A 12,356-nucleotide genomic window follows, 5' to 3' on the forward strand; every position below is an offset into this window, starting at 1 on the left:
GGAGTCCATGTTCGAACATTCTCATGAGGCTTACCTAGTGGCCTCTGACCTTTCGTGATGTTTCCACGTGTCCCGCACCACGCCTTCCAAGAAGACAGGCGTGCTGTGGGGCGCCACTTTAGGTGCTCTTGCCAACGGTCAGTTACCAAGGAAGGCATTTGTGACTTGGGATCCAAGGGCCGGTGACTGGCAGCCAGGTGAAAAATGGTTTCTTTTGCCTTCCTTCTCACCTCCCACCTTTGCTGCTTGCAGGAAGATCTGCCTGCACTGCAAGTGCCCTCAGGAGGAGCACATGGTGACCGTGATGCCCCTAGAGATGGAGAAGACGGTCAGCAAACTCATGTTTGACTTCCAGAGGAACTCCACGTCAGACGACGACTCAGGCTGTGCCTTGGAGGAGTACGCCTGGATCCCGCCGGGGCTGAAGCCTGAACAGGTACCATTCTTGATGGGGAGGGCACTTGTGGTTTGGGCTGTTTATCTTTGTCCTGCCCATCCTTCCTCATTCCAGTTCAGAAGGAAGAGTTCACTTTGCTGATTCAGAGAAGTGGTTGGGGCTGCATGGGTTGACAATGTCTGGGGCACCAGTGGGCGCTGAGGAAGAGAAATGAAAATGAGTCCTACGGGGGCCATTGCTAATTCATTCTGGATTGTCATTATTAACTGTCAACAGAAGATTGACTAGAAACTTCTCAGAGACGTTGGCTTTGAAACATTAGAAAGGGAAATTTGATTTTTGAAGAGGGGAAGGGAGTTCTACATTGGCCATGAATCTTTAAGATTCTTTGTTAAAGGAAAGTGAGGACATAAGGATTTGCCTTATTCCTCCCAGTGATATATGCTGTGTTTAAATACTAAGTTTGGCCTTGCTTTACAAAGAAAGACATTGGCATTTCCTTAAATATTTGAACTGCCTACAGGCTGCAAATATTATTGGCTCGATCAGATGAGCTCGGTTTCTTTCTGTTTCACTGCGTTTTTCTCAGTGATAGCCTCCGCTTTGCATTTCTGTACTTGGAGTTTTCTCCTCCACCAGCCTCATGTTGGTTTAGAAGCCCCTTCCTTAAGCTAGACACTCTCATCATCTTTGAGTTTTGCCCCTCTGACACAGAAAATGGCTGTCTCTAGTGATCTTCCCTATGTCTGACAGAATGTTTGGAAGCTTAAAATACCCTGAAATTTTAAAGTCAGGGACTTTTGGTGTGATAATGCTGCTAGAAAAAGTTCTTTATGATTAGGGAAGACCCAAGAATTGGCAAACAACTCAAGAGTGGACCCCTAATAACATCTCTTTTTTTTTTTTTTTTTAAGATTTTATTTATTTATTTGACAGAGAGAGAGACAGAGAGAGCAGGAACACAAGCAGGGGGAGTGGGAGAGGGAGAAGCAGGCTTCCCGCCGAGCAGGGAGCCCAATGTGGGACTCGATCCCAGGACCCCGGGATCATGACCTGAGCCGAAGGCAGACGCTTAACGACTGAGCCACCCAGGCGCCCATAACATCTCTTTGATTAGCCATTTCTCATTTTCTTTTTCCAATATTTGAGGTCGCAAATTGGCACCTGAAATCAGGCACACAGGTAGGATTTGTTTAGCCAGCAAAGTATTATTTAAAATTTTGAATTAGTTACTAATCCTTAAATATTAGGAGTTTTTATGTAAAAGTTCATATTTATGTCTTGAAGAAGACCTTCCTAAGCCCTGCAAGCACTTCATTTTTGTGATCTCTGTTCTCATTCTTATGAGGAAGAAAATGTTTTAGAACAGAAACATTCACAGAAAATAATCTCTATGAGGATTTGAGATATCAGCAGGAAGAAATAAGAACATTTTCTCTCGGTTTGCAGGTTAAGGTTATATCTTTATTTCCTTCTGTTTCGGTGAAGATTGTATTATTAAAGAGTAAGCTTCAGAAGAATGAGAGCATTTGATTGAGTTTGTCTGAACACTCAAATGAGGTGGTGAGTGATTGAATATCTTTGTTTGACATCACCATTCTCCTGCCAGTGTTTGAGCGGGGAGTTTTCACACCTAGATACATCTGTGAGCTTGTTTCATTTTCTTGCTAACCTCATCTGCAGCAGCTTCTAGGAGACCCATCTTTCTTTTGTTCACCTCACTTTCTGCTAAATTGGGCCCTGAAATTCTGAAGCTAAGCTATTTGGGGTTCCTGCTTAGGTAAACTCTTCTCTAAGACCATGAAACATCATTCTATGATTTTCAGACGCAGAGAAAATTTTTGGTTGGCCCAAGAGAACAGACAGTTGCAGAAGTTGGGGTCTTGGTTCAATTCACCAATTCCAAAAGTGAGTGCTGATAGTATTTTTAAAGGCTACTTGATTCACCCAAAATGAATATTTTGGGAAATATAAAACAATTTTCTTTGATTGTTTTGACAGAAAACAATTAATGCTATTAAACAAGTGGTTTGAATTATGTCCAATGAACGGATATTCCCATCTCTCATAATTCTGCTATTCCTTGGGTGGTTTTCTCTATTCCCTGAATTTCTTCAGACTTATGTGACACAGAGGGTTAGGAAGGGCTGTTGTTCTCCAGAGAGACTCTCTCTTCAAGCCTTTTGAAGGGCTGTATATTTGCCTAATAAAATGGGAGTCTGCATTTAAAGGTGTCTGAAGGGATCATGTTGCCTGAAAGAAATGGAATTCAAATTTTAAAATTATAAGATCTTTTAAAATCTGTTACTTATGGAACTATTTATATGTTCAAAGATTTTTTTTTTAAAAGCTGTGTGGAATGTTCTAAGATAAGACAGATTTGAGACCCTGAATGCTTTTCACTAAAAATGCTGACGTTTAATATCATGTCTAGTTGTCTCTGATTTAAGAAACTTCATTTTTCTATCAAGAGAAATTACAGTGAAAGTTAAATGCTTTGTGCTACAGGCGAAATAGGAAAGGTCAGAGTTGAGAGTCATGTGCTTTCATTTCTGTTAAAAACCTTTCATTTGACTCCCTGATCATGGGGTTGGTAATACACCTTCAGGTGATACTCTTTATTATTCTATTTCTTCTGAGAAATGCCTTCAATTAAGTATAATGCACATGGAATTCACCTCCCATTTAGGGAGGTGTTTCTGAATAGGGTCATTTAATTTCATAAAAACCTACTAGCTACAAAACCCGACTTTCTTAAAGTAGAGCGAGAAGTGATAAATATAATAGATGATGCCAGAAAGGAAGAGCATTTATGCCGTGATTTTTTATTTTATTTTATTTATTTTTTATTCTTATGTTAATCCCCATACATTACATCATTAGTTTTAGATGAAGTGTTCCATGATTCATTGTTTGTGCACAACACCCAGTGCTCCATGCAGAATGTGCCCTCCTCAATACCCACCACCAGGCTAACCCATCTTCTCACCCCCCTCCCCTCTAGAACCCTCAGTTTGTTTTTCAGAGTCCATCGTCTCTCATGGTTCGTCTACCCCTCCGATTTCCCCCGCTTCATTCTTCCCCTCCCGCTACCTTCTTCTTCTTCTTCTTTTTTTTTTTCTTAACATATATTGCATTATTTGTTTCAGAGGTACAGATCTGAGATTCAACAGTCTTGCACAATTCACAGTGCTTACCAGAGCACATAACCTCCCCAGTGTCTATCACCCAGTCACCCCATCCCTCCCACCCCACCCCCCACTCCAGCAACCCTCAGTTTGTTTCCTACAATTAAGAATTCCTCATATCAGTGAGATCATATGATACATGTCTTTCTCTGTTTGACTTATTTCACTCAACATAATACCCTCCAGTTCCATCCACGTCGTTGCAAATGGCAAGATCTCATTCCTTTTGATGGCTGCATAATATTCCATTGTATATATATACCACATCTTCTTTATCCATTCATCTGTCGATGGACATCTTGGCTCTTTCCACAGTTTGGCTATTGTGGACATTGCTGCTATAAACATCGGGGTACACGTACCCCTTCGGGTCCCTACTTTTGTATCTTTGGGGTAAATACCCAGTAGTGCAATTGCTGGATCATATTATGCCGTGATTTTTAATGACCGGACTGAAAAGTCATCAGTGAGGTTGCTCCAATCCTTCCCCTCTGTTCACCTCAAACAAAGTGTGTCACGTCATCCAGAGAGCCCTCCAGTACCTCAGCTGCCCTGACTGACCATCTGTAGTCTTCTTTCAAGTGCCAATTTGCCTTCAAATCAGTTAATAATATGTGCCCTGTCTTCTAGAGATGTTCTAGTGATCAATTTACAGTAGATGATACTTCAGGAAGAATTTGGAGGATACTTAACAAGCCGTAAGAAAGGCAAATGGTGAGCAGGGTTTGAGTACCTGAGCACTATTGGAATTCTGAGCTGGATAATTCTTTGCTGTTGGTGTTGTCCTGTGCAATGTAGGATAATTAGGAGTTTCCTTGGCTTCTACCACTAGATCCCAGTAGCATACACCACCCGCTCCCCTGGACCTTGGGGTGACCAAACCTGTCTCCAGGCAGTGTGCTGTGAACCTGGGGGGTGGGTTGGGCACCCCAGGTGAGAACCACTGAATCAAAGTGATGTTAAAACCTAAAGGATCTGTCAGCAAAGTTCTGGCTCAATCAAGACATAAGAGGCTGACTCACATCAGCAGACATTTGTTCGAGTGCCGTGTTCTGGGTAGGTCACCCATAATTCCACAAATCTAGGACTATTGTTTTGCAACCTTTATTGTATGCGTGTAGCAAGTATCTTTGTAATAGGAGAATTTTCCATTTTGTTTTAGACAAAAATGTGATGATGCTGCAGACTTACCCTGACTTTTGTTTCACTTTATGTATTGTGAACAGTTTTTGGTATCCGTGTATTTAGATCCAGATTATCCTTTGGAATGATTGCCTGGTCCTCATTGGTAGTTTCTTACCTGCAGTGGTCCCACCCACCACTAGGGAGCATTTGGAAATGTATGTTTAGAAGGGGGTAGTTATTGTCAAAATAGCTCCACTAGCATTAAAATGAGTAGAGGCTTGAGATGCTTAACATCCTGAAAATTACCAGATGATTCTGCACAAAGAAAAAGCCACCCCTCCCGAATGCCAGGAGTACCACCATTGAGCACCCCTGAGCTGAAGGTTTATTTTTGACCGTGTGCCTTGTTGGCAGCTTTCCTTTCTATTAAATAAGGGGGCAGTGGCCATCCATCTTACACAACAGTTTTTAGAGGTGGCGTGGTCTCATGTAAACCTTTCTAAGGCTTTTGATTTATTGTGACAAACTGCTGTCCAGAAAGGTAAGTCCTCTGGGTGGATCATCTTCACTGGGTGCTTATGGATGTGTTTTTTCTATTAATTCTGCTCATCGCTCCATGCAAACCTGAAGAGACCATTAGATCGCATCTCCTGAGTGAATTCCTTTCCATCAGTGTTTTGGATACTGTGAGTATCTATAGAGGGTTCTCAAATACGAATGCCCCAATCCTTGGTTTCCAAACATTAGTAAAACTACCTTGACCTTAACTGTGGTTTTGCCCCTCAAGAGTGGCAGTTCAGGGTGCCTGGGTGGCTCAGTTGGTTAAGCGACTGCCTTCAGCTCAGGTCATGATCCTGGAGTCCCTGGATCGAGTCCCGCATCGGGCTCCCTGCTCGGCAGGGAGTCTGCTTCTCCCTCTGACCCTCCCGACCCTCCCCCCTCTCATGCTCTCTCCCTCTCAGATAAATAAATAAAATCTTAAAAAAAAAAAAAAAGAGTGGCAGTTCAGTTATTTTTCTGGAACTTGCACATCAACCCCTCACAGGAAGGATGAAGATATCGGGAGCAATTGTCCAATGTTTGGCTTTCCTAGTATTCTGCCATGTGTGGCAAAGCAGGCCATCCAGTACTACCTAGAGGATGGGGCAAATTAGTTGGTTTTGAGCCCTGTGAAAGTCTAGAACTATCTCTCTTGGAGGTACGTAAAATTCTTTGTTCGGCTTTTAATTCAGTGACGGTTGCTCATCCGGCAGGTATCAGATTAAATGTGTTTCCTCAAGGAGCTCCTGTGACCACCTCCTACTCCCAGTACAAGATTAGGTCCCCACTTACATGCTTTGTAGCAATCCCTGCTACTTCCCTTATTAACACTTTTCAAACATAATTGGATACTTCTGGTATAATTATCTGTTGGATATTTACCTCCTCCACTTTGCTCTAAGATCCAAAAGGGCAGGTATTTTGTCTGGTTTGTTCTTCAGGAGTCCCCCAGCCTCTCACACAGAGCCTAACCCATGGCAACCACCCAACTAACAGTTGTTAAGAGACCGGCAGAGGACTGAGGTCCTCTGCAGAAGCCGAAAGGCTCCGGATTGCATCACATGGAAAGAGAAAAGTCTTCAAAATGTTTTTTTCTACATAAAGGATGATTCCGTTTCAATTTTCCCTGCTCCTTGTGCTTCTCTCAAAGGCATGTGTTCTAAGCAGATTCCCCTAACCATCTCGATTGCTTCTGGGTTTTCTCTGCCGACAAGGGCCAGGAGACAGGTGACATCTCATGAGGACCGTGCTCTAGCCCACACCTTCCACAGTGCTGCTGGCTCCAGGACTGGGAGCTGGAGCCAGGTGGTAGGAGCCAAGGGCCTGGCAGGGAATCATTGGTGTCCCCATCCAAATGCCCGGAGCCCTTTGAGATCCATGGGGTGAGGAGGAAGCAGCATGGTCGGGGGGGGGGGGGGGGGGGGGAGGAACCTTGTCTCTGGAGTCAGGCAGATCTGGCCACTGCTCCATCCCTTCCTGACCTCAGCAAAGATGTTCAGCTTCCAAGAGCCTCGGTTTTCTCATGATGATGATGATGATGATGACGACGACGACGATGAAGATGACAGTGGAGAAAATTATGGACACTTGTTACAATTTTTCACTTTGCTTGCATTCTTCCTCTTCCATTCTCAAAACAAACCTTATTTGGAAATTATTATTCCTGTCTCTGTTTCGGAGGTAAATAAAGCAAGGCTCAGAGAAATTCAGAAAACATGCCCACGGTCACGCAGCTGATGGACAGATTCTGTCTCAGCCACCCTGACCTGGGAGCTGATCGTCTCAGAGCTGTAGGCCACAGGAGCTGCTCTGGGCCCCCAATGGGGGAGTGTGTGCACGCAGAAGGTGCTCCATAAAGTGGTTGTCACCTCCCTGCCCTTCCTATGAAGCTGCAGTGACACAGATGACCATTGTCCCCAGCAGGCAGGAAGAGGGTGAAGGGAACTTTGGGGGCTGACCAGGACAGAGGAAGGTTAGGTCGGGGTGGAGGAGGTGAGCGAAGCATGGGCCAGTGGGAGACCTGGAATTCTTCTCGGTCTTCTCCAAGGCTTTCAGTAAAATCATTTTGAATTCTGCCGATCCAGAGGCCTTTCTGTTCCCCAGGCTGTCTGGGTTGTAAAGGTGCCACATCTTTCCAATGCACTTCTGGTTCCACTGAGCCAGAGCAACTTGGATGGGGGCCCACACAGAGCCACCTGACCGAATTCTCTCATGCCCCAAGCAGGTTTCTGGGCCGTCTGTTGAACAAACGAGCTCTGCCACCCACCTCCCTCAGTGCCTGAGGGCTCCTGCCACCAGGAGGTCACCAGGCCTGGGAGCAGTGAGTCCCTGGGGCATTTTCTGCGGGCAGCTCAGAGTGCAAAGAGAGCCTTCCCACAACGAAGAATATTCTACAAACCTCCCCCACCCCCCCGGAGAACAGTGGGTCAGCAGGAGGCCTCACTCCTGGCTCTAGCCTCTCTGCCACTTAAGGCCTCTAATGGGTGGGCTTCTTGGCAGTGTTCCCGGGCTTGTGTTCCCCTGAGAGTGTACAGAGTGAATCAGAGAGAATGCTGGAGACTTTTGTGAAGAGGGAATAGCAATGGGACTTTTTCATGCATTCATTCACTCATTCAACAGACACTCCTGTGTATCTACTATGCTTCAGGCACTATTCTAGGCCCTGAGGCTAAAACAGTAAACAAGATGATTAAGGTTTCTGCTAGATTGTGAGGGGGTGGGTGTTAGAGACATAAATTAGAAAACAATAGATGTTCAAGATAATTCAAGATGGTGATAGATGAAAAAAGAACAATAATGTCAATAATGGTGATAGAAACATTTAGTGAACTGTTCCAGTGTCACGCACGATCCTGGGCGCTTTACAAGTGGTGTCCCATTTAATCGATGCCATGAAGAAAATACAGCAGCTTCTGTGACAATGGAGGTGGGCCGGAGTGTTGGAGGGACCGGCTAATCTAGGCTGGTTGGTCAGAGACGGCCTCTCGGGGGGGGTAAAATTTGAAGTGCTGCTGAAGGACATGAAAAAGCCAGCCATGCAAAGATCTGGCTTGTTGCAGGTGTTACAGGACCCATTTGCGTGAAGCTCAGAAGTGAAACGAAATCAGTATCAACTTTGCTTTTGCATGAAGAATTTGGGCAGGGGGTGGTGAATGGTCTGGGGAGAGATGAATGGAGCCCATGCAGCATCCAGCTCTGGCCAAGGCATCCATGGATGTGAAGGCTGGGAAACCCCACTGTCTTGGTTGCCCCTGGGAAATCGAAGGAGCCTTCACACCCATCACCTCGATGCTTCTGCCTGCAGGTGAAGATAGGGCAACAGAGAGCCCCCATACCGGTACTCCCTGTAGGCTTCTATCTGTGCATTTTGTCAGATGCCCTACCTTCTCAAATGTGAGCCTGTCGGAGTCACACATTGCCTTGTTCACCGAGTGTGCTTGGTACCTAAAATAATGCCTGATACATATTACCCATCTGATAAACAGATGTTACCTGAATAAGCAATCACATTTCAGCCTTGTACAAGATGCCTCCCTCTTTCCATGAATCCCTTGCCACTCAGAGAGGGTCAGAAACTCAACCAGGTTGCCACAGGTAGGAAGGGGCAGAGCCACGGCTCACCCCGGCTGTCTTTGCGACTCCCCTGCTAGTTCGGGCTCTTCGTCCTCCACCCCTCTTTCTTCTGCCGCGATCCACCCAGGATATCAGAGCCAAGGACGCCGACATGGCTTGTGTTGGAAGAGCAGGCGGCATGTGTCACACAAGGAAGTTTCCCCTAATCTCAGGTTGACCCTGGTGACTAAGGGATTCCTCTTTTCTCCGCCTCCTGTTTCCCCCTCACTGCAGGAAGCAGGAAACTTCAAAGGCTGATTTTCCCCCATCAACAATCCCTGTTTGTCTCGGGCTCTCCTCCCTGTCTCATCCTGGCTGACAGCCCACAGGGTGAGAAGCACATCGCCTCTTCCTCCTGCACTGGCCCTCAGGCTCCCATGTCACAGACCTGGGCACTCGACTGCGATGCTCATTCACTCAGCAGATATTAGGGGGTGCCAACTCTGTGCTGGGCACTGAGGGACAGCCGTGAGCAAACAAGTCTCCCTGCCCTGCTAGAGCTGACATCCTAGCAGAGGCTACAGACAAATTAGCAGTTTGAGCATGGCCAGGTGACAATAAAACTTCATTTACAAAAATAGTCAGTGGGCCTGATTTGACCCAAAGGCCCACTGTTTGCTGGTCCTCGATTTAGAAAAACTACTTTAGATGGCGTGACCAGGGAGAGCCTCTCCGAGGAGATGACATTTGAGCTGGGTTGTTCCATAGAATGATGGTTAGATTACCTACATTTTGTCAGCCTAGTCCAGTGGTTTTCAAAGTATGGGTCCCTTACCAGCAGCATGAGTACCCACCGGGGGAACTTATTGAAAAATGCAGATTCCCAGGGCACCTGGGTGGCTCAGTCGTTAAACGTCTGCCTTCGGCTCAGGTCATGATCCCAGGGTCCTGGGATCGAGTCCCACATCGGGCTCCCTGCTCAGCGGGAAGCCTGCTTCTCCCTCTCCCACTCCCCCTGCTTGTGTTCCCTCTCTCGCTGTGTCTCTCTCTGTCAAATAAATAAATAAAATCTTTAAAAAATGCAGATTCCCAGGCTCTGTCCCAGACCTACTAAACCAGAACTCTGAAGGTAGGCCCAACATTCTTTTTGGACAGGGACTTCAGGGGTTTCTGATCCGTGCCACGGATCAGAACTGCTGCTCTCGGGTAATGGAAAAACTAATGTTCGAAATACATGGAGCCAAATCTTGGCTCTACCAGTTATTAGCTATGTGGCCTGGGGTGCCCTGAGCTTCACTCATTTTGTCTGTAAAATGAAGAGGCTCTTGCCCAGGTCTGAAGTAGCTGTGAAGACCTACTGAATTTCTCTCTAAGGGGCGCCTGGGTGGCTCAGTTGGTTAAGCGACTGCCTTCGGCTCAGGTCATGATCCTGGAGTCCCTGGATCGAGTCCCGCATCGGGCTCCCTGCTCAGCAGGGAGTCTGCTTCTCCCTCTGACCCTCCCCCTCTCATGCTCTCTCTCTCTCTCTCTCTCTCTCTCTCTCTCATTCTCTCTCTCAAATAAATAAATAAAATCTTTAAAAAAAAAAAAAAGAATTTCTCTCTAAGGAGCCTGGGAGATGCTGACCCATAGGTGGTCCACATCAAATGGTAGCTGCTGTCATCACCATGGTCATTTTCTGGGTCTCCAAGACACTGGAGCAGAGTTGGGTAATGACAGGGGGTGAGCCCCAGAAGCTGCCCACTTCCTTCTCCAGCATCTTGCCCCTGACTGACATCTCTCGAATATGGCCTGGGTACGAGGTTGTTTGTTAAAGGAGAATTCAGGATGCTTTCAAAATGCTTTCTTTTTTTTTTTTTAAGATTTTATTTATTTATTTGACAGAGAGAGACACAGCGAGAGAGGGAACACAAGCAAGGGGAGCGGGAGAGGGAGAAGCAGTCTTCTCGCTGAGCAGGGAGCCCGGTGTGGGGCTCGATCCCAGGACCCTGGGATCATGACCTGAGCCGAAGGCAGGCGCTTAACGACTTGAGCCACCCAGGCACCCCCTTTCAAAATCTTTTCACTGGTTCTGTTCCTCGGCCCTCTCCTTGGCCTGTTAACTCAGAAAATGCTCTGGTCCCTGTTACTTTAGAAGCATGAGTTTTACAGCTGTGACTCACCCCTGGGCTGGGTCCACAGTGCCAGCAGCCAGCTTTGCCATTCACTTTCGGGCTGTAGACAGTTTGTTCTTTTGAATGTGAGAAGCTATTTATACCGAGAGGGACAGAAGCTTGCAGATCTGGGGGAAGGGAGAGAAGAATGACAAAGTGCTTCATCTCTCTAGGCCTGCTGGGTGGTTCTGGTTCTTTTTTTTTTTTTTTTTTTTTAAGATTTTATTTATTTATTTGAGAGAGAGAATGAGAGAGAGAGAGAGAGAGAGAGAGAGCATGAGAGGGGGAGGGGCAGAGGGAGAAGCAGACTCCCTGCCGAGCAGGGAGCCCGATGCGGGACTCATCCAGGGAGACTCCAGGATCATGACCTGAGCCGAAGGCAGTCGCTTAACCAGCTGAGCCACCCAGGCGCCCTGGGTGGTTCTGGTTCTTAAGAAGGGAACATACAATCAAATCATCCCTCTAAAAACCCCACAAACACCATCATTAGACTCACCAGCCGTTTGCACTACCATCTTCATTTCATTATTCCATCAGTACATGCTGAGCTCAGGATGGAATTTCATGGCTGCAGTGAGACACATGGCTCCCCAACTGGATTGGATTAAATTTCTTCTAAGCGGCCTCTGCTGTGTTCACCTTCCCTGTCACTCATCCCAGGGCTTTTGGTGCCGTGTGAGAGGTGAGTGGGGAAGGAAGTAGAAGGAGGCCCCAAAGCGATCTCCCGCACAGTTCTCAGCAAACCAGTCATATCAACGATGGATGCCGTGTTGATCTTGGCTCCAGAAATGCACTGACATCATCACGTGGCAGTGGGAAATATGCCTGTGTGCACTCTTCAATAAAACTGCCTGTTAATGAACTTGTTTTCAACAGAGCTGTCAGAGATGAGACTGGAAGCTGGGTTCAGGCTTCCGGGCCTCTGCCGGATCACATCAGCAGCCTTGTGGCCAGGTTCCACAAGCAGGGCCTTGTCAAGGCTTGTGTGCAGAGTGGGATGCCTGGAGAAACCAAGACTCATCTGCGAACACCAGAAAGGAGAGCTGCCTTGGGGGTTTCTAGCTTTCAAGATGGATGGCCCCCGTCTTTGTAGTAAATGTTTTCTGGGATCCTCAGGATGGCTAGTGGGACTCAGGACTTGGACTTCCTGCCTGAGTGCACAGCTGCCGCCCTTTCTGCGGACTGAGCAGCCTACACTGAGCTCCTGTGACAGTTGATTTACTATCAGGATAATCTCTGCCTTCTGACTCATGAGATATTTTGAGTAGTTTCATGAGATGGTTGGATGAATCTACTATCGAGTCAATTAATAACTGATCTCCACCTATCCATCTGTTTCTCTGTACTTTCATTCATTCACTTTGCACTCAGCCATTTATTCGTTTGACCGATATTTATTAA

The 12,356-nt window shown here is 46.5% G+C and overlaps 1 protein-coding gene across 3 annotated transcripts in view; it reads left to right on the top strand.

Annotated features, from left to right (window-relative positions):
- Window positions 1-12,356, top strand: part of PRICKLE2 (prickle planar cell polarity protein 2) — a 156,191-nt gene that overhangs the window by 66,081 nt on the left and 77,754 nt on the right. For all 3 annotated transcript variants that reach the window (XM_064594173.1, XM_064594181.1, XM_045862020.3), the window contains exon 2: window positions 253-436. In XM_064594173.1, the coding sequence (XP_064450243.1) occupies window positions 293-436 (144 nt within the window). In that variant the 5' untranslated portion in view covers window positions 253-292. The remainder of the gene's footprint in view (window positions 1-252; window positions 437-12,356) is intronic.

The sequence above is a fragment of the Mirounga angustirostris genome, unplaced genomic scaffold, assembly GCF_029215605.1.
Source record: "Mirounga angustirostris isolate CCGP_5_RB_7025 unplaced genomic scaffold, mMirAng1.0.hap1 SCAF_1, whole genome shotgun sequence".
Lineage (NCBI taxonomy): Eukaryota > Metazoa > Chordata > Mammalia > Carnivora > Phocidae > Mirounga > Mirounga angustirostris.